This window comes from Setaria viridis, chromosome 1 (genome assembly GCF_005286985.2).
Source record: "Setaria viridis chromosome 1, Setaria_viridis_v4.0, whole genome shotgun sequence".
In the NCBI taxonomy this organism is placed as follows: Eukaryota; Viridiplantae; Streptophyta; class Magnoliopsida; order Poales; family Poaceae; genus Setaria; species Setaria viridis.
In genome coordinates, this window is record NC_048263.2 from 35,581,851 (window position 1) to 35,599,064 (window position 17,214).

Genomic DNA, 17,214 nt, shown 5'->3' on the forward strand with positions numbered 1-17,214 from the left:
TGCTTCAGTGATGATTTTTGCCGTGCATTGGATTGGAAAAATTTCTAAAATTTCTATCTTGGTCATGTTGACCTTAAGTTCTGAGCAGTCACCACATAACTACAATAGTTGATTTATTCATTGTAGCTCTGTGCGGTTCAAATTTGCAAATATTGCCGCATCGTCAGTGTAGAGGGAGCAACGCAATTTTGCTGCCGTCGGTAGGATTGGTTGGATCATGTTATTTCGAGTCGTTAGTTCCATGAGTTTGTGTAGTGGGTCAATTGCAAGGATAAATAGCATTGGTGACAGTGGGTCGCCTTGTCTCAGTCCTCTAGCATGTCTGAATTTCCGTCCTGGAGTTCCATTAAGTAGCATTTTCGATGATGCTGTTTTGGGGATTAGAACAATGTGTGCTTCATTAATTAGATCTAGACGGCGAGTCCTGAGGGAATGGAAGGCTTGCAATGCATCGATAAGATCTGCTCATACTATGGACCGACATTTCTTGTAGAATACTGCGATGAACCCATCCGGCCCTGGTGATTTCTCAGCCGGCATGCCCATGATGACTAGTTTGATCTCATCTGATTCAAAAGGGCTTTCCAGTTCAGCTAGGTCGTGTGGCTGGTACCCTAAATTGACCCAGTTTAAACTTTGTGTTCTCTGTTGTGGTGTGCCCAGCAACGCGACGAAGTGGTTGTAGATAATTTCCTCTTTCTGTTGGTGGTTATTGGTCGGTCCTTGTGCCGTAGTTAGTGTCGGTATGTGCAGTCTCCGCTTCCTGTTATTTGCGTGTGAAGCGTCCCCACATCAGCGAAGACTAAATATGACACAAATATAAGTCCCAAGAGGTAGATAACATATTTATTCAACAGATGGTTTATAAACTATACAACTCCCGAGGGAGTGGGCGCGAAAGCCACCCCGAAATGATAAGTAAATAAACAACATCAGCGAGCCAAGCTACTGTCAAGAGACAACACTCGGGACTACATGACAGTGGAAGCATTCTGCAAAGGCCAACACCACAAGTAGCGTTGGGTGCGGAAGCGACCTCCTACTTGAAATCCTCGACGAGGAAGTCCGGATCTTCCTCTGAAGCAACAAAATAAGGGTGAGTACAAAAATACTCAACAAGTCCAACCCCATCCATAGAGGGGGGATACAATCAAGAATATGCACATGATATATCAAGGATAAGGCTAAGGTTTATTTGCCATAAAGCTAGATTTTTCAACACATGCAAGGGTTCATTTTCAAAAGGGTTTTCACAAAACATTTTCTTTAGTAACCGAATCATTAGGTGGGGTTGATCCTACACAAAGGATCCAAGTTTTCATGCTACCGGACTCCCCGTTCGCGGTAGCTCACGGCACAACTGCCGGATACTTCCGAAATCCAACTCACACCATGAAAACCATCCATCACCCAAACACTAGTCATGTATCCAAGCCGTAACTCGTCTAATGTCGTGGATACGGCTACCCGGATAGGTTTTAACTCTGCAGAGGTTGTACACTTTACCCACAAGTAGGGTACCGCAGCACGATCACCTTAGTGTCGGTGCAGATCCTATCAAAGCCCTTACCCACCTTAGCTAAGACTGACTAGCCAACACGAAAGCAACCAAGGGGTTAACGACCTACCAACGAGGTCTTAACCGGAATCTAAGTTCACACAGTTTTTAGTCCTTCTCCATGGTCTCCCGTTGCTCACCAGCTCTCCTGATGGCTAACAGACCAGCTAGTGGGATTTATGCTAAGCCGCCGCCCACACAATGGTCGAGTAGTTCCACGATAGTGAGGTTAGGTAAGATGGCACATCAACTCGGTCCTTAACTATGACAATATGGATTTATCCCAACCTTGCTCAACTATAAAGATACGAGCCCAACTTATTGGTATTTTACACAAGAAACACCCATCCATCTCATCTAACCATTTCTTTCCTTTATTTTCGAAAACCCATTTTTTTCTCATTTGAAAACACTCACACATTTATTCTTTAACAAAGCACATTGTAGTCATGATTGAATTGAGTAACAAGGTTCTAAGCATTCTAGCAGTAATTATCATCTAAACAGAGCGAATCATATTTAGAGATAATTATAGGACAATCAAGGAATGTTCATAGCAATCAAGGGGTGGCTATCCAACCATGTTTTCAGCAGTAAAACAATATGCAATTTTGTAAATCAGGACAATAGGTTGTGTTTGAAAAACTGGGATAAATATGCATCAAAGGGTGAGATTGGACTCGTCGTCCTCATAGTTGGTCGGGAGTTCTTGCTTGCAGAGCTGGCCCTCGGGCTCAGGCTCACGGTCAAAATCCTCCTCAAGATCCTCCTCGGGCACTCCGCGATCTACGGCACACACAATCAGGCGCCCAATAAATAAAAGAAAAATAAGATTTTCCCTGTTGAGCTCGAACAGAGAAAGCGAACGAAAAATTGGAGGGATGAGTATTTTCATGGAATTTGTAGATGACTCGGCAGGAATATAGTAGAGGATGACATGGTCAAATTTGGGATTAATTGGAGGAAGTTTGGCGCATGAAATGACGAGGCAAAGGCGTGTTTAGGGGTTAAAATAAGGCTTAGGGGCTTAACTGCGTGGAACCAGAGACTTGTTTGTAAACATTTTTAGAGGTGGAAGGGCCGATCTGCGAGAGAATCTTTGAGAGAGGTGTGAGGGCTATTTTGTGAATAGGAGAAAGTGGGGGTTAGATCAAAATTGGGGGGGTGTTTTTCTCTTCTTCTTCCTTGGTTCAGGAACAGAGAGATGGGGAGGGGAAATCCGGCGGCGGCCGGCCGGCCAAGGCTTGCTGGCGGCGAGGCCAAGTGGCGAGGAAGGTGGAGGAGCAAGGGGACTTCATTTGGCCTCTTACCTTGGGCAAATGGTAGCAGGAATTGGGGGTGCCGGTGGTGGCTTTGGTGGCGGCGGGCGGTCAGCTTGGTGAGGTTCTGGAGAGGGGGCGGCGAGCTAGGGAGATGAGTGGCGAGGGAGGCCGGGGTGTCAGCCCTTTTATAGCTGGCGGCAGAGGTGGGGAGCGGCCGACAGTAGGGGGGCCTGGAGCTAGCGGTGGTGTAGCGGCGCATCACGACGCGGGTAGGGGTCGGGGCCGGCGCAACGTGCGGCGCGGGTAGGGGCCAGCAACGGGGAGAAGGCCGGCGTGGCTGGGAAGGCGAGCGGCAGGGGGCCAGGCACGGCATGCAGGTGTGCCTACGCTGACGCCGAGCGTGGTGATGGGGCCGGGGCCGGTGTGCGGCAGGGAGTGAGGGGGGGTCGAGCAGGGGCCGAGCGCCGGGATGGCGAGGCGCGCAGGAGGGGGGCCCGGCTCTGGGCGCCGCAAGTGAGGGGCCTGGGTGTGCAGGCACCAGGGGGAGCAGGTGCTAGGTGCCAGGGGAGGGGGCCGACGGTGCACGCCAGGCAGCAGGCACAACCAGGAAAAAGAAAGGAGAAGGAAGGAAGAAGAAAGAAAGGAAGAAGGAGAAAGGAAGGAAGAGAAGGAGGAAAAAGAAAAGAGAAAAAAGGAATAGGGGAAAAGGAGAAAAAAATGAAAGGAAGAGTCAACGATGATTGCGGAAAACGGTTGGAGCACACGCGGCGGTTTGTCAACCGGCACGCGGCGGAATTTGTAGAGAGGATAAAAATGATGGTTGTCGGTTTTGGGTGCCGGGACGGCGAAATCGCCGGGAAGACGGGATTTTCGGGAGCTCAACGGTAAAAAGAGTTTGAAAACAACTTTTTAGCGGGTGTTTTAAGTTGGTGATTTTTACGGATGTTACAGCGTGGAGCTTGAATAGTCTTGTGCATGCATCTCCTTTACGTATCCATGTTAGTCTAGAGTGTTGTCGCACTCGAGCACGTTGGATCGCCGCTAAGCCAACCGATTTTGCTTTTAGGTATTTGCGGAATTCCAATTCCTCAGCTGTGAGAGTTCTCTGCTCTTGTGCTGCATCAAGGAATGCCATGACTTTGTTTGCTATGGCTAGCCGGAGTGCCAGATTTCCTATGTTTTTTCATCTCCATAATTTCATTGCTTTCGCTATTCTAATGAGTTTCACGTGGAGGCGCAGAATGGCATCCTGTGTGTTAACCGGTTGGTTCCATGCTTCCTGCACGGCAGCTGTGAATCCTGGTATGGTTACCTAGTATGATTCGAACGGAAAACCCGTGTTGTTTTGTCTTTCGACATCTCCGATTAAGAAAAGCAGGCAGTGGTCAGAGCCCCTGGTAGATAGTGCTTGCAGGTCCATGTTTGGGAAGAGGAGGTGCCATTCTGGCATACCAAAGAACCTGTCGATCCTAGTGAACGTTGGGTTGTCTTGCTCATTGCTCCATGTGTAATGCCTGCCGCACATGTTGATCTCCATCATCTGGGTCTCAACCAAGGCTTGTCTAAAACTATTCATATGGTGTCTGTTTAGTCTACTGTTGCTTTTATCTTCTGCCTTATAGATTAGGTTGAAATCCCCTATTATTAGCCATTCAGGGTGGGATTGGTCTTTTAGACTCTTCAATTCTTCCAGGAAAGCTAGTTTGTCCTGTTCACTCTGTGGCCCGTAAACGCCTATCAGTGTCCAAGCTATGTTGTTATCTTTCATGAGGATGGTGGCAGAAACGGTGTGTCCTGTGGTGGAGCCATTCTGGATATTGAAATGTTGTTCAGCTGCCGCTAGAAGAATACCCCCTCTAGTACCTGTTGCTGGTAGCACTGTAAAATTTGTGGCGAATTTTGGTCCGAAGGTTTCAGACACTAAGCGAGAGTTCCAGTGATTTATTTTGGTTTCTTGTAGGCAAATGACTGTCGCTCCGGATGAGTAAACTACGTTTTTGACAGTTGCTCTACTTGAGGCTGCATTGAGTCCTCGGACGTTCCAACACAAAATGTTATTTTTTTTCGACACGAACCTTGACGATCCAACTGCTACTGATAGATTGCATAGCATGTGCGGAGCATATAGGTGTCATGATAGTTTGTGTATCATGCGTAGAGCATACAGGTGTTGCACAAAATGGGCTCCTACTACTTGGGCTCAACTAGGAGGCCCACGCGGATGATCGCTTGGCAAGCTTCGAGGACGTCGGTGTTGGGCTAGTAGACCGCACATCGTTGAAGCCGCAGGGCCAAATTGCCGGCCCTTTAGGGTTACATACTAGAACAAGTTTAGTTGTCTCTTGTCTAACATAGTGGAAACAGCAACTACTGTAGCAACTTGGTGATCTTCTAGACCTCCTGAGCATGTCCTGCTTCAGCCGGGCTTGGAGTAATTTTGCTGCTCCGCTTCTTGCTCTTGGGCTGATTTTCTTTTTCCACCAGGGTCCTGATCGCCTCCATCTTCATGTCATTGAGTGGCTGCGGAAGATGTTTTGCAAGTTGATTAGCATCAGTATTGTTTGTGTCTTTTGCTTTAGGTGACAGCTCTCCTAGTTTACTTACAAGCACCTGATGTGGCATTTGGATCGTGTCTTTGCCCAGGTTGAATTTTGCTGTACTCTTTCTTTGCACTGTGGTTGTTTGGGGGTGTGTATCAGCTGGTGGGATGGGGTTAACTCTCGGTGGAGTGCTTAGCAGAGGAGCTGCCGGCTTGCAAGAGATGAAATCCATGAACGTGGCTAGGTCATCTATTCTGTTTTGACCTTCACAAGCTGTTTGAGTGCAGTCATTGTTAGGCTCTGTTGTTTTGGTTTTCGGTAGGCTGCAATGCAGTACCTGCATGTTGTTTTGAAAGGAAAAAAAACTCTACTGGTGAGCCTACTAAAAAACGAATGGATTTTACCTCCACAAATGATGTGCTTCAAGGTTGACATATTGGGCAATGAATTGCGCTTCATATACAGACAAACCAACTCTAACCCATAACGTACTCATGTGCAAATCGGGTAAGTCAAGAGCTGCCGCTCTTATAAAAATAGATAAGCTCATGAGCAGTAGTACGTGCCTCGCACGACGCGCTCCGAGCGTGTGGCTCTTATACCGGTGCGTCAGTGTAATTTGTCGCAAGCCCAAGAAGGTAATACTAGTACCCTATATTCCGTAGCAGGCAGAACAATCAACTTCAGCGTCTAGTATTAGTAGCGGTAATAAGAGCAGTAAAGAAAGCAGTAATATCTTCTATTCTTTTATCCAGATGAACCATCAGCTAGCCTTGATGGTAGACCTGCCACTAAGGAGGGTATAGGTAAACACACTCTTGTTCACACTCAAATCTAAATAATTATTATCCCTTACCCTCCCTAATCCCATCTATATCTAATGGATAATTAATTTTGTCCTACATATAAATATACTTATCCAATTAATTATCCAATTGATTAATTATACCCTCCTCATTTCTAATAGATATATAAGTTTCTACCTACACCCTGCCTATTTGAAGTGGGTGTGGAATCGGGAAGAGAGTTTACCTTGTGTGACAGGCCTGCCCGATGGCCCGATCAACTTATCTGTATATGTTGTCCCTCACGCGAACGGAATGCAGCAGCGACTGCAACTTAAGCGATCGCACCTTGGACCACCGGATCCAATCTGAGCGACTTTTTTACCGTTTGATACTGTTTTACCCCTACTGTGCAGTATCGCTGTAGATTTGTATCTGGGCGCTTCATTGACAGAACGAATTAACCAGCAAGCTAGATCCCCTATGCAGTCGCATTACAATGCATGCATCGCGTCGCCCGTGGGTGGTCCTTAAGGCTCCTAGCCCCAGATGTCAGCGATGCACGTGTGCACGCGGGAACGCCCTGAAGCATGCCGCACGCTCCAGGAATAACCAACCGAGCCGCACGGTTAGTTTTGTGTCAACTGGTCGGTTCATTCCTAGCCTCCTCTTCTTCCTCCCAGCTGCTGCTGGTCATTGTTGCATGCGCCATTGCAGTGGAATCCTAGAGATGGATCGAGGAGGAGAGGAGACAGAGCACTTGCGCCTGGGTGCTGGCCAGGGAGAAACGGAAGATCACGTCAACTGTCGGGTGAGGCAGCTGGGGGTGTAGCTGGTTGGTCAGCAAGCTAAAGCAAGTTGCCTTCATTAATGAACTCCACATGACTGGGCTGGCACGGGTGTCATTAATGGCATAATCTCGCAGCATTAATTGCGTAATCCTACAACACATTGCCGAGACGGATTTGTCTCTCTTTTTTTTCTTCCTTCGGTTTGAGGTGAATTTATATATCAACTAGTTGACCAGTAAAAGTCATTAGAGTGACGTCTAGCAGCCGGTAATACCCTCTCAGTGCACGTCCATCACACTCTTACTAAGAGTGTCATGTCAATTTTTTAATGAAATGAAACTGTCACTCTCAGTGCATAGTTTTATTGCACAATTTTTACGTTGTGTTATGATCAAATATATCATGTTATGAAACCATAACATGCTCAGTGCAAGTTTCACTGGGTTTCATGGACTTGGTAGTGGGTTTCATGGAGATGAAAATATGAAACTCTCTTCTCCTCTCTCCTCATAATTAGTCTGTCAAGTCACCAGTTTTGTTGATGTGGCATGAGATTTAATGCTAATGAAATCCCATGACATTCCCATTAAAACTAGCCTAACAGTAACAGTAACTGAGCTTCGACACACGTCACTAGCATCAGTAGCTGCTTAACCGATAGGATTGCAAGTTCTTAGCTAAAAAAAAAGGAGTACAAGTTGAACTTGCCCAAAATAGACACATTCCTCAATTAAGCTTCGGCCAAAGTGAAATGGGAAACAGATTAACCATGACATGTGCCAAAACCAAACCAACACACAATCGGATGGAGATCGTATATGCGCTGACGAACTTGGAATCGGTGCATGGTCGAGGAAGGAGATTGAGCTCGCTCTCCGCGCGTCGACGTGCAAGCACGCTAGCTGCTCTTGACTCGCAAATAAGGATTTGGTGTTTGATACCGGATGCTAAAATTTTAGCCATGTCACATTGGATGTTCGGATGCTAATTAGGAGGACTAAACATAATCTAATTATAAAACTAATTGCAGAACCTCTAGGCTAATTCGCGAGACGAATCTAGCTAATTAATCCATCATTAGCAAATAGTTACTGTAGCACCACATTATCAAATCATTGACTAATTAGGCTTAATAGATTCATCTCGCGAATTAGACTCCATTTGTACAATTAGTTTTGTAATCAGCCTATGTTTAATATTTCTAATTAGTATCAAACATCCGATATGACAGGTGCTAAATAAGCCTAAGGACCTGCCTCACTCTCGGATCAACCCTTCAGCAAGGAAGGGCGGAGGGGAATTACTATCGACAGCATTAATTACACCCACGGATGCTGCATTAATCACAGCGTGCGCATGCACTAAAGAAAGATCAGAGGGCATTGAGTTTCTAATCTTGCAGACAAGCCAAGAACAAGCAGCTCAAGAACAGCAGGGAGTTGTCCCCCCTGAGTTTTATCTGCCACTGCCAGCAACCAGCATCAAGGCCAGGAATTGACAGTATCCGAAGCACATTACCGAGCATCGAAGCCAGGGGATTAACAGTATCCGAAGCACATTGTCCTCCGATTATCCCTAATTTGATCGGCAGCTCGACCGCCTAGCTACCTCGCGCAATTAATGCACCAGGCTGCACTGCATCTGTGGAGAACTGGAGATCCTCCTTGCCCCCCATGTGCATGGCGTCACCACTCATCACTCCCCAGTCGCGTATATATAATAAGCCACACCCCATGGCGGGAACGAAGCACACTCCTCCAGAACGCACCAGAGCGTAGCGATAGCAACCGTGTGTGTGGTGTAGAGTTGCTACTTCCCAACTAAGGAACAGAGGGCATTGATCGTGATCATGGCGTTAGTGAGGGAGCACGCGGCGTACGGAGGCTTCGACGGCGCCGAGGCAACGGCGTTCGAAGCTCTCGTCTACGGCCACGACAACGCGTTGCTGGGCTTTGACGCCGCGGCGCTGTTCGGGGGAGGGACATCCTCTGCCAGCGCGGCCTATGTGGCGGGCGGCAGGAACGCCTGGGCGAGCACCGGTTCCGCGTCCATGCTGGCGTTCGACCGCGCCACGGCGGCGGCGGCGGCGGCGGCGGCTGTGGGGGAGGAGGAGGAGGAGGAATGCGACGCGTGGATCGACGCTATGGACCAGAGCTACGCCGCCGCCGCCGCGGCGCCAGAGGCGCGCCACGCGCCGACGACGGCGTCCGTGGGCTTCGACGCGGCCACGGGGTGCTTCACCCTGACGGAGCGAGCGTCGCCGTCCGGCGACGCGGGGCGCCCGTTCGGCCTGCTGTTCCCGGGCACGTCGTCGTCGGTCGGCTCGCCCGAGCGCGCGGCGCCGGCGCGCGCCACGCGGAAGCGCACCTACGTGGTACGTGCCGCGCAATCACAACTCGGGACATGGTAGCTCCCTCGAACAGAATTCCTCACAGTTCGCGCGCGCGCGTGTGCAGGATGCGCTGCCACAGGCCGTCAATGCCAAGAAGCCGTGCGGCGCGGGCAGGAAGACGAGCAAGGCCAAGTCGGCGCCCACCGTCCCGACCAAGGACCCGCAGAGCCTCGCGGCCAAGGTAACCTAACTTCGGTGCCCAAAATTGAAGTTTTCTCCGCTTCGGCGCTTCCAGTACTCCGCTCCAATTCTTTGGGATGTTCCGTTGGACGTTGGTCTGAGGTGTTCCTTGCTGCAGAATCGGAGGGAGCGGATCAGCGAGCGGCTCCGGACGCTGCAGGAGCTTGTGCCCAACGGCACCAAGGTCGACATGGTCACCATGCTCGAGAAGGCCATCAGCTACGTTAAATTCCTCCAGTTGCAAGTCAAGGTACTTCGTGCTTAATGAGCAATTTAGAGGGCATATGCATGGTGTTAATTATGTTCATGCCAGTGCAGTGCTGCGATTATTAACTCTTTGATTGACATATAATTGCAGGTTCTTGCAACAGACGAGTTCTGGCCGGCGCAGGGAGGAAAGGCGCCGGAGATCTCCCAAGTCAGGGAGGCGCTCGACGCCATCTTGTCGTCGGCGTCGCAGAGGGAACAACTGAATTAGCTAGGAGACAAGACATAGCTCTGGATCAAACGCATAATGATATATGATAGAAAGAGAAGGAGCAAACGCATAATAATGATATATGATAGAAGTTACTAATAACGAACCACCTCGTTCGAAGATAAATAAGGAGGCAAATTCATAATTAAGCACTACTGTAGATTTGATCTTTTTCTTTTTTAATTTCCCAACTGATTATGTGGAAGAGAGGCTTTAATCCCTGTAATTCTCTTCATGTGTACTACTACTGCCCCTTTTCTCCATGTTGTGCTAGTTGGGTTATTCAGACAAAGCAAACTTTTAGCACATTGTAAGAACATGAACTATTAGTAAACCTTTTATACTAAAACGAGAGGTGTCTCCCTACTAAAACTATTGAATTATTAGTCCATTATTTTTTAAAAAAAATCTGGTAGTATAAAATTCAAAAGGCGAACATCAAAACGAAAATACATTTTAGCATGTCTATAATCCAATGTTTGCTAATATGGTATTTATAATAATTTGCTAATCTGCAAATAAATTCTCTCTACACATGTTACTAACCATGTACGATAGTATGACTTTGAACCCATGATATTTGAAAATGCATGAAAATAACCATGAGTTCTCGCGTAATCGAGTAGGCTTTTTCCAAGCATTCACACGATAGCTTGATTTTCATATGCTCGCTCTGGTTTTGGATCGCAAATTTGGGAAACGGATTCGCTTCTCTAAAAGAGATGGGCTTTTGCTTTTCTTTTCTCAAGAAAAAAAAACTAAGGAAAGAGAGATGGGGGCTCCTATCTACCTCGTGGAAGATAGATAGGAGTTGAAACTTACCGCCTACCAAGGTCCATCTCAATCTTATCTTCTTCTTTACCGCCTTCTTCCCTAACCCTCCCATTTGATAATGATCCATTGAAAAAATGTTGGATAAAAAATGTTGGTCCCACTTTTTGGAAAAAGTTGGACCAACATTTTTTTTCTAAAAGTTAAAGTAACATTTCTTCGGAAAAAAAAATTGCACCAACATTTTTTTGAAAAAGGTTGAACCACATTTATTCGAAAAAAGTTGCGCCAACATTTTTTTTAAAAGTTGAATCCAACATTTTTTGGAAAAAAAGTTGCACCAACATTTTTTTTAAAAAAAATTGATCCAACATTTTTTAATTGTTTCAATATTTTTAAAAAAATTCTTGATTTTTTTTCTTTCGTCGGCTCCGGCGGCCACCGAGCTTGCACGGGGGCTGCAGCGGCGTGGGGTGGCAGGCCGCGACGACAGCACAAGCCCCACGCGGAGGCGGCGGCGCAGGTAGGGAAAGGAGGGGTGGGAGTTAGGGTTTAGGTTTGATGCGTCTAACGGATCTCATTTCTTCGCACGAATCTCAAACACTGGAAGACAATTTCGGAAGATGGATAGGATTGCCGAAGAGAGATGGGCTTCCCTAACAGAAAAATGGGCTTGGGCCAATTGGAGCCTCAGCCAGCTATCAGCTCTACTTTTGTGTAGGGCTTCGGCAGAAAAGCGCGGCTGCAATCAGCCCAACATCATGTGCTGGGCTGTAGCGGATCAAGATCAACCACATTTTGATTTGCCCTGCAGTTCGTTTGGACACTAATGTACAATTGTACATGGAGCTGCTGCATCGTTCTTTTATTTTTGCGAGGTGGAGCAGCTTCATTCTTGTCTTCTGCCTAGCCGCTAGTCCGCTAACCCTGATCTCTTTACCACCAAAGCCCCTCTTAGCTTAGAACAACTTTGAAATAGTATCAGCACGTCTGAACTCCTAATAGAACACAGACACACAGTTAAACTACTCCGATGGTGATCCGCGTCAAAACATTTGTGCTCCCATCTCGGCTTCCATCCACTTGTTTACTCCGCGACTCGCATGGACCATGGGGATTCGATCCCCTCGCTTGACCAACCCGCCGCACGCTGCTTACCAAAACGCTTCCTCCAAACGCAAAGCCGTTAAATAATCCAAGGACAGCCCTGATCAGGTGGCGCGTTAGGTATGTTTGGATGGAGGGATGGGATAGGTGACGGGGTCATCCTATTTTTACAGGTGTTTGGTTGGAGGGACGGTGGGACGAGGATGACATCAAAGTGGAATATTTCTCGAAAAAGTAGGAGGAATCCGTCCCTCAAAAATGGTCGGACCGATCTGTCCCTCGCAGACGGCGCTAACGCCGTCTCGCGCAATGGCATCTTGGGGTGGCGGCGGCGGAGCAAGGCCGGGGCGGCGCGGGGATGGGGCGACGATGGAGCAAGGCCGGGGCGGCCGAGGAGCACGCCGGGACAGGCCAAGGCCGAGCGGCGGCGGAGCAGGCCGAGATCGAGCGGCAGCGGCGGAGCAGGCCGAGGTGGTGGTGGAGCAGGCGGCGACGGAGCAGGGCGAGCAGTTTTTGAGCAGCTGACAGGGTCCTGCAGTTTTTGAGTGAATGACAATTGGATCCACAGTTAATGGCACGAAAACACCGTCCATCTCATCTCTCACCCATCCCTCCAACTAAACACTAAACCAGGGATGTTCTATGACCCCATCCCTCCAACCAAATATCAAGTGGAATTATCTCATTTAAAAAGTAGGGATGACTCTGTTTCGTCTCGTCCCCTCCATCCAAACGCAGCGACGTACGCATAGCAGCGCTCGATCGATACGTCACATAGGACCCTACGGCAACGGACTGCATCGGACCCACACGTCAGAGACCGCGAGACCACCGCTATCAGGGTAGACGTTGCTCTGCAGAGCACCTGTCCCGTCTCCGTTTTCCACCTTTTTTAAAAAAAAGTACTCCGTTTTTCCACTCTCCAGCAGAGCCGAGCCGAGCCCACCGGCAATGCCGAACGCGCACCATGGCACCACCACCACTACAACCTGGATCGCCTGAATACAAAATATGCCAAGGCGGTTTGACCATTCGACGCAAGGCTCCAAACACCCACTGAACCCGATCCCCTAGCTGTGATGATATGCGCGGTATCCTGTTTCGTCAAAAGGAACATAACACACTCCCATTCCTTTGCTCGATACGCATTTCATTATTGGGTTCGGTGACAGGCCTCCTCGCCCTGCCGCTGCCTTTCAGGTTCCAGCGCGCCGAGTTCACACGCGCACGTCTCAAACATGGCAGGAAAAAAAAACCAATGGGTTTGCGTCGAGTTGGTGCTCTATTGCATTAGCACCCCCCTTGGTGGAACCAAATTGCGGATAAGGACGCGTGGATTTTGTTTTGGAGGGGCTTTAATAACAAAATGATAGTGGTCACGTCATCACACCACAAGTGCGTCGTTAGATTATGCAGCCGGATCAGAATAATAATGAAACTGAATTGAGGAACAAGCTAGGGACGGGAACAAAAACTGCCGTCCCGTGTCAGGAAAACAAAAGAGAAGTCCCCCACCTACATAATAACAAAAAGGTTTTCTTTTTAGACGCTGGTCCCTGCATGGTGAACTCCCACATTTGGCAGCCTACAAGAGATATCCAGACAGGGCTGAGGGCCGCCATTAATTCTCCCGGAGCTCCAAGGACGATGGAGGAGCCGGGAGAACGTATGGCCGGACCGCCGTACCTTCTTCGGCATCGCCGGTTGATGGACATAGCGCCGGCAAGCCCAAGCGACTCAGGTACTACATGTGCATCCAGGAGTTCTTCCTTGTTGCAGATATGTCAGTGTTGTCCAGTTCAGGCTGGAATTGGGGCGATTGAGTTGTTGATTGTGTTCTTGCTGCTGTTCCGGCCAGGGCATTCCGGCTCCAAGGGGATGACCATCATGGTGTCGATCCTGGTGGTGGTCATCATCTGCACTCTCTTCTACTGCGTCTACTGCTGGAGATGGAGGAAGCGCAACGGTGAGCTTCAGCCAGTAGTTCATGCCGCGCCGCACTTGTTGCATTTGTTCTTGTACAGCTGTACCAGTTGTTGTCATGTTAGTTATGACGAGATCATCTCATGGTCCTTGCAGCTGTCAGGAGAGCTCAGATAGAGAGCCTGCGGCCGCTGTCCAACTCAGACTTGCCCCTCATGGACCTCACCTCCATCCATGAGGCCACCAACAGCTTCTCCAAGGAGAACAAGCTCGGCGAAGGCGGCTTCGGGCCCGTTTATCGGGTAACTAACTTAGAACACTGTCAAATTTGCTGATTTTGTTGCAGTAAAACTCTTCTTTGTGCTATGAGATTAATTGCATGGGGGCTGATTCAACTTGGTTTCCTCGTTCAGGGCGTGCTGAGCGGTGGCGCGGAGATCGCAGTGAAGCGGCTGTCGGCGAGGTCCCGGCAGGGCGCGGCGGAGTTCCGGAACGAGGTGGAGCTTATCGCCAAGCTTCAGCACCGGAACCTGGTCCGGCTGCTGGGCTGCTGCGTCGAGAGGGAGGAGAAGATGCTCATCTACGAGTACCTCCCCAACCGAAGCCTCGACGCCTTCCTCTTCGGTCAGTCACACTCTGGGATGTTTCTTTCCGCCAATTCCTCCGTGAATTCCTCGTGCTAGATTAGTCGTGGAGCACTAATGTGGATGAGATTGGTTTGGTTGGTATGGTAGAATATACGGAGTACAGACTGTCAGATTTGGTCGATGGCTGGTTTGAAACTGATACGCGTGCCCATGGGAGGTGCACATGGTTACACCAAGTTTTCAGCTCTTGGGCTCTGAACTCTGCGTAGTTTACTGTTTTTGAGTCCAATTAGGTTTACTCACGCTACTAGATCGACCGCGAAATAGGTCAATGGGGAGCTTTGTGCTAGCATGAAAAATCGTGTTGCGTCATGCGTGTAGCAGAATTTCTAAATGGTTGGTGGTGTTAATCGATCTAGCAGGTCTTCATTGGTCCAATTTAAGAATTCTGGAACTGAAACTGTGAAGGGATGATGGATTAACTTGAGCCAAATTTGTGCGTGTTCAGATACCAGAAAGAGTGGGCAGCTGGACTGGAAGATGAGGCAGAGCATCATCCTGGGGATCGCTCGCGGAATGCTGTACCTCCACGAGGACTCGTGCCTCAAGGTCATCCACAGGGACCTCAAGGCCAGCAACGTGCTCCTCGACAACAAGATGAACCCCAAGATCTCTGACTTCGGCATGGCCAAGATCTTCGAGGAGGAGAGCAACGAGGTGAACACCGGGCGCGTGGTCGGCACATAGTAAGTGTGATGTGAATATGTGATGCAACGCAGCAATCAGCACGATTTCTCGTGACTCGTCAACTCTGCCGGATCGAGCTGACCTGAAGTTTTGCAAAAATGCAGTGGGTACATGGCTCCTGAATACGCGATGGAGGGCGTTTTCTCGGTGAAGTCGGACGTGTTCAGCTTCGGTGTCCTGGTGCTGGAGATCCTCAGCGGGCAGCGGAACGGCTCGATGTACCTTCAGGAGCACCAGCACACCCTTATCCAAGACGTAAAATCCTTTCCCCAAATCCATCCGTTCTCTCGAATCAATGGCAAAACTCTGTTCGTTTCGATCCTGAACAGGGCAATTTTTTTCTCTGAACTTGTTACGACAGGCCTGGAAGCTGTGGAACGAGGACAGGGCGGCGGACTTCATGGACGCGTCGCTGGCGGGGTCGTACTCAAGGGACGAGGCGTGGCGGTGCTTCCACGTCGGGCTGCTGTGCGTCCAGGAGAACCCGGAGCTCCGGCCCACCATGTCCAACGTGGTGCTCATGCTCATCAGCGACCAGACGCAGATGCCGGCGCCGGCGCAGCCGCCGCTGTTCGCGAGGTTCAAGAAGGTGTCCGTGTCCGAGTTCTCGCTCGCCATGAAGACCGACACGACCAAGACGCAGTCCGTCAATGAAGTGTCCATCTCCATGATCGAGCCACGATGACGAGCTTAATCGCCTTGTCTCTCTGTCTTTTTTTTTTCCCTTGGAGTTTTGATGAGTTTTAAAGGTGAAAGTTGAGATGCACGCACACATAGCAGGACGATGAAGAGGTTGAGAAACCAGCAGCCTCGGTTTAAAAATCCTTGGGGGAAGGCAAGATTGTTTCATTCTTTGAGCAATGGCAACGAAGCCTCTTGTATATACTACTCCCTCTGTTCCAAATTATAGGTCGCTTTAAGTTTTTTAGATTTATAGATATTATTATGCACCTAGACATATGGTATATCTAAGTGCATAACAAAGTCTATGAATTTAAAAAAATCAAAATAATTTATAATTTGGAACGGATGGAGTACTGTGTGTGGGCTTGAGAAAATATCTGGCGAGCTGTACTGGCACAGAAAAGCATCCATCCTTTATTCCAGGGAAATCGTGGAACCATCACATATTCAGACAGAAAATGCTTTGAATTTACAAAGAGAAGGGTCCCATCCCTTGGTAAATTAAGGGTGAACACTGCAGAGCTTACACATATCCTTTCACTTGTAGTGGCACGGTGGCACCATTGATTGATGCGTCCAACTAAAAAAGGATAACAAGAAAAGGAAGTGACGGGTGCCGACTTGGCCTTGTTTTCTCACATCGTCAAAGAAAAATCCGCAAGCATCCAAGCACGCGCACCATCAGAGATTCAGAGGATACAAGTAGCACCCCCATTGCTGAGAATAATTCCTTGTTGAGCTACCCTCACGCCTAACGACCTCATGACGCCACCGCCCGCGACCAACGCTCACCTACTCCAACTAGCCGCCCGTCCACACACGCGCCCTGCGCAGTGTAAAAAGCGCAGATTAAAAAAAAAACTTTGTTGCCGGTTCAGGCGGCTGCGGCGTCCTCGTCGGCATCTCCTCGGCGCATGCGGCCGACGGCGCCCCGAGTCATCACCGGCGCCATCATCTGCTCGTGCTGGATCCGGCGACCTGTGTGTGAGATCGTTCGGAGTTCGACATATGTCGAGGCCGTGGAAGCTTCTTCTCAGGCGTACGTCACGCTGATTGTCCGGCCGGGACGGAAAGGGACCTCGCATGTTCTCTTCGCCGCGCGCCTTAACTGCGTTTCGCCTTCGTAGCAATACAGTTCATTAGGAACAGGAAGCAGTTCGATCCCACCTGAATTCTGCAGATATCTCGGCGCTCCAAACGGGGCCTAAAACTCGGCGACTTTTTGGATCAAATCGATCGGGATGCGGATCCAGGCCAGGCCGGGCACGCGCGACGTTTAGCGAGGGGCACGAGCGGGGACACGGAGGCATGCAAAAGCGGAGGAACGATGTGAACGTCAAAAGGACAGTTTGGCCGCCCGTGCACCTACCCGGTTCGCCCGTCGTTCTGCTGCGCGATCGCGATCGATG

At 49.2% G+C, this 17,214-nt stretch overlaps 2 protein-coding genes across 2 annotated transcripts; both read left to right on the top strand.

Moving 5' to 3' along the window:
- Positions 1-8,703: 8,703 nt before the first annotated feature.
- Positions 8,704-10,320, top strand: LOC117835719 (uncharacterized). The gene is made up of 4 exons (XM_034715057.1): positions 8,704-9,310; positions 9,393-9,509; positions 9,627-9,758; positions 9,867-10,320. Exons 1-4 carry the CDS (start codon positions 8,786-8,788, stop codon positions 9,984-9,986), a joined length of 894 nt encoding a protein of 297 aa, XP_034570948.1. The 5' UTR covers positions 8,704-8,785; the 3' UTR covers positions 9,987-10,320.
- Positions 10,321-13,386: 3,066 nt separating this feature from the next.
- Positions 13,387-16,009, top strand: LOC117842190 (cysteine-rich receptor-like protein kinase 44). The gene is made up of 7 exons (XM_034722563.2): positions 13,387-13,605; positions 13,723-13,830; positions 13,944-14,089; positions 14,201-14,411; positions 14,883-15,120; positions 15,226-15,376; positions 15,483-16,009. The coding sequence occupies exons 1-7, from the start codon at positions 13,425-13,427 to the stop codon at positions 15,804-15,806; spliced, it is 1,359 nt and encodes a 452-aa protein (XP_034578454.1). The 5' UTR covers positions 13,387-13,424; the 3' UTR covers positions 15,807-16,009.
- The last annotated feature ends 1,205 nt before the right edge of the window (positions 16,010-17,214 follow it).

Bases quoted from the DNA above. Each gene is read 5' to 3' on its own strand.
- LOC117835719 (XM_034715057.1), top strand. From the start codon at position 8,786: ATGGCGTTAGTGAGGGAGCACGCGGCGTACGGAGGCTTCGACGGCGCC. The intron at 9,510-9,626 runs GTAACCTAACTT...TCCTTGCTGCAG, and splicing joins CGCAGAGCCTCGCGGCCAAG to AATCGGAGGGAGCGGATCAG. The intron at 9,759-9,866 runs GTACTTCGTGCT...ATATAATTGCAG, and splicing joins TCCTCCAGTTGCAAGTCAAG to GTTCTTGCAACAGACGAGTT.
- LOC117842190 (XM_034722563.2), top strand. From the start codon at position 13,425: ATGGTGAACTCCCACATTTGGCAGCCTACAAGAGATATCCAGACAGGG. The intron at 13,831-13,943 runs GTGAGCTTCAGC...TGGTCCTTGCAG, and splicing joins GAGATGGAGGAAGCGCAACG to CTGTCAGGAGAGCTCAGATA. The intron at 15,377-15,482 runs GTAAAATCCTTT...TTGTTACGACAG, and splicing joins AGCACACCCTTATCCAAGAC to GCCTGGAAGCTGTGGAACGA.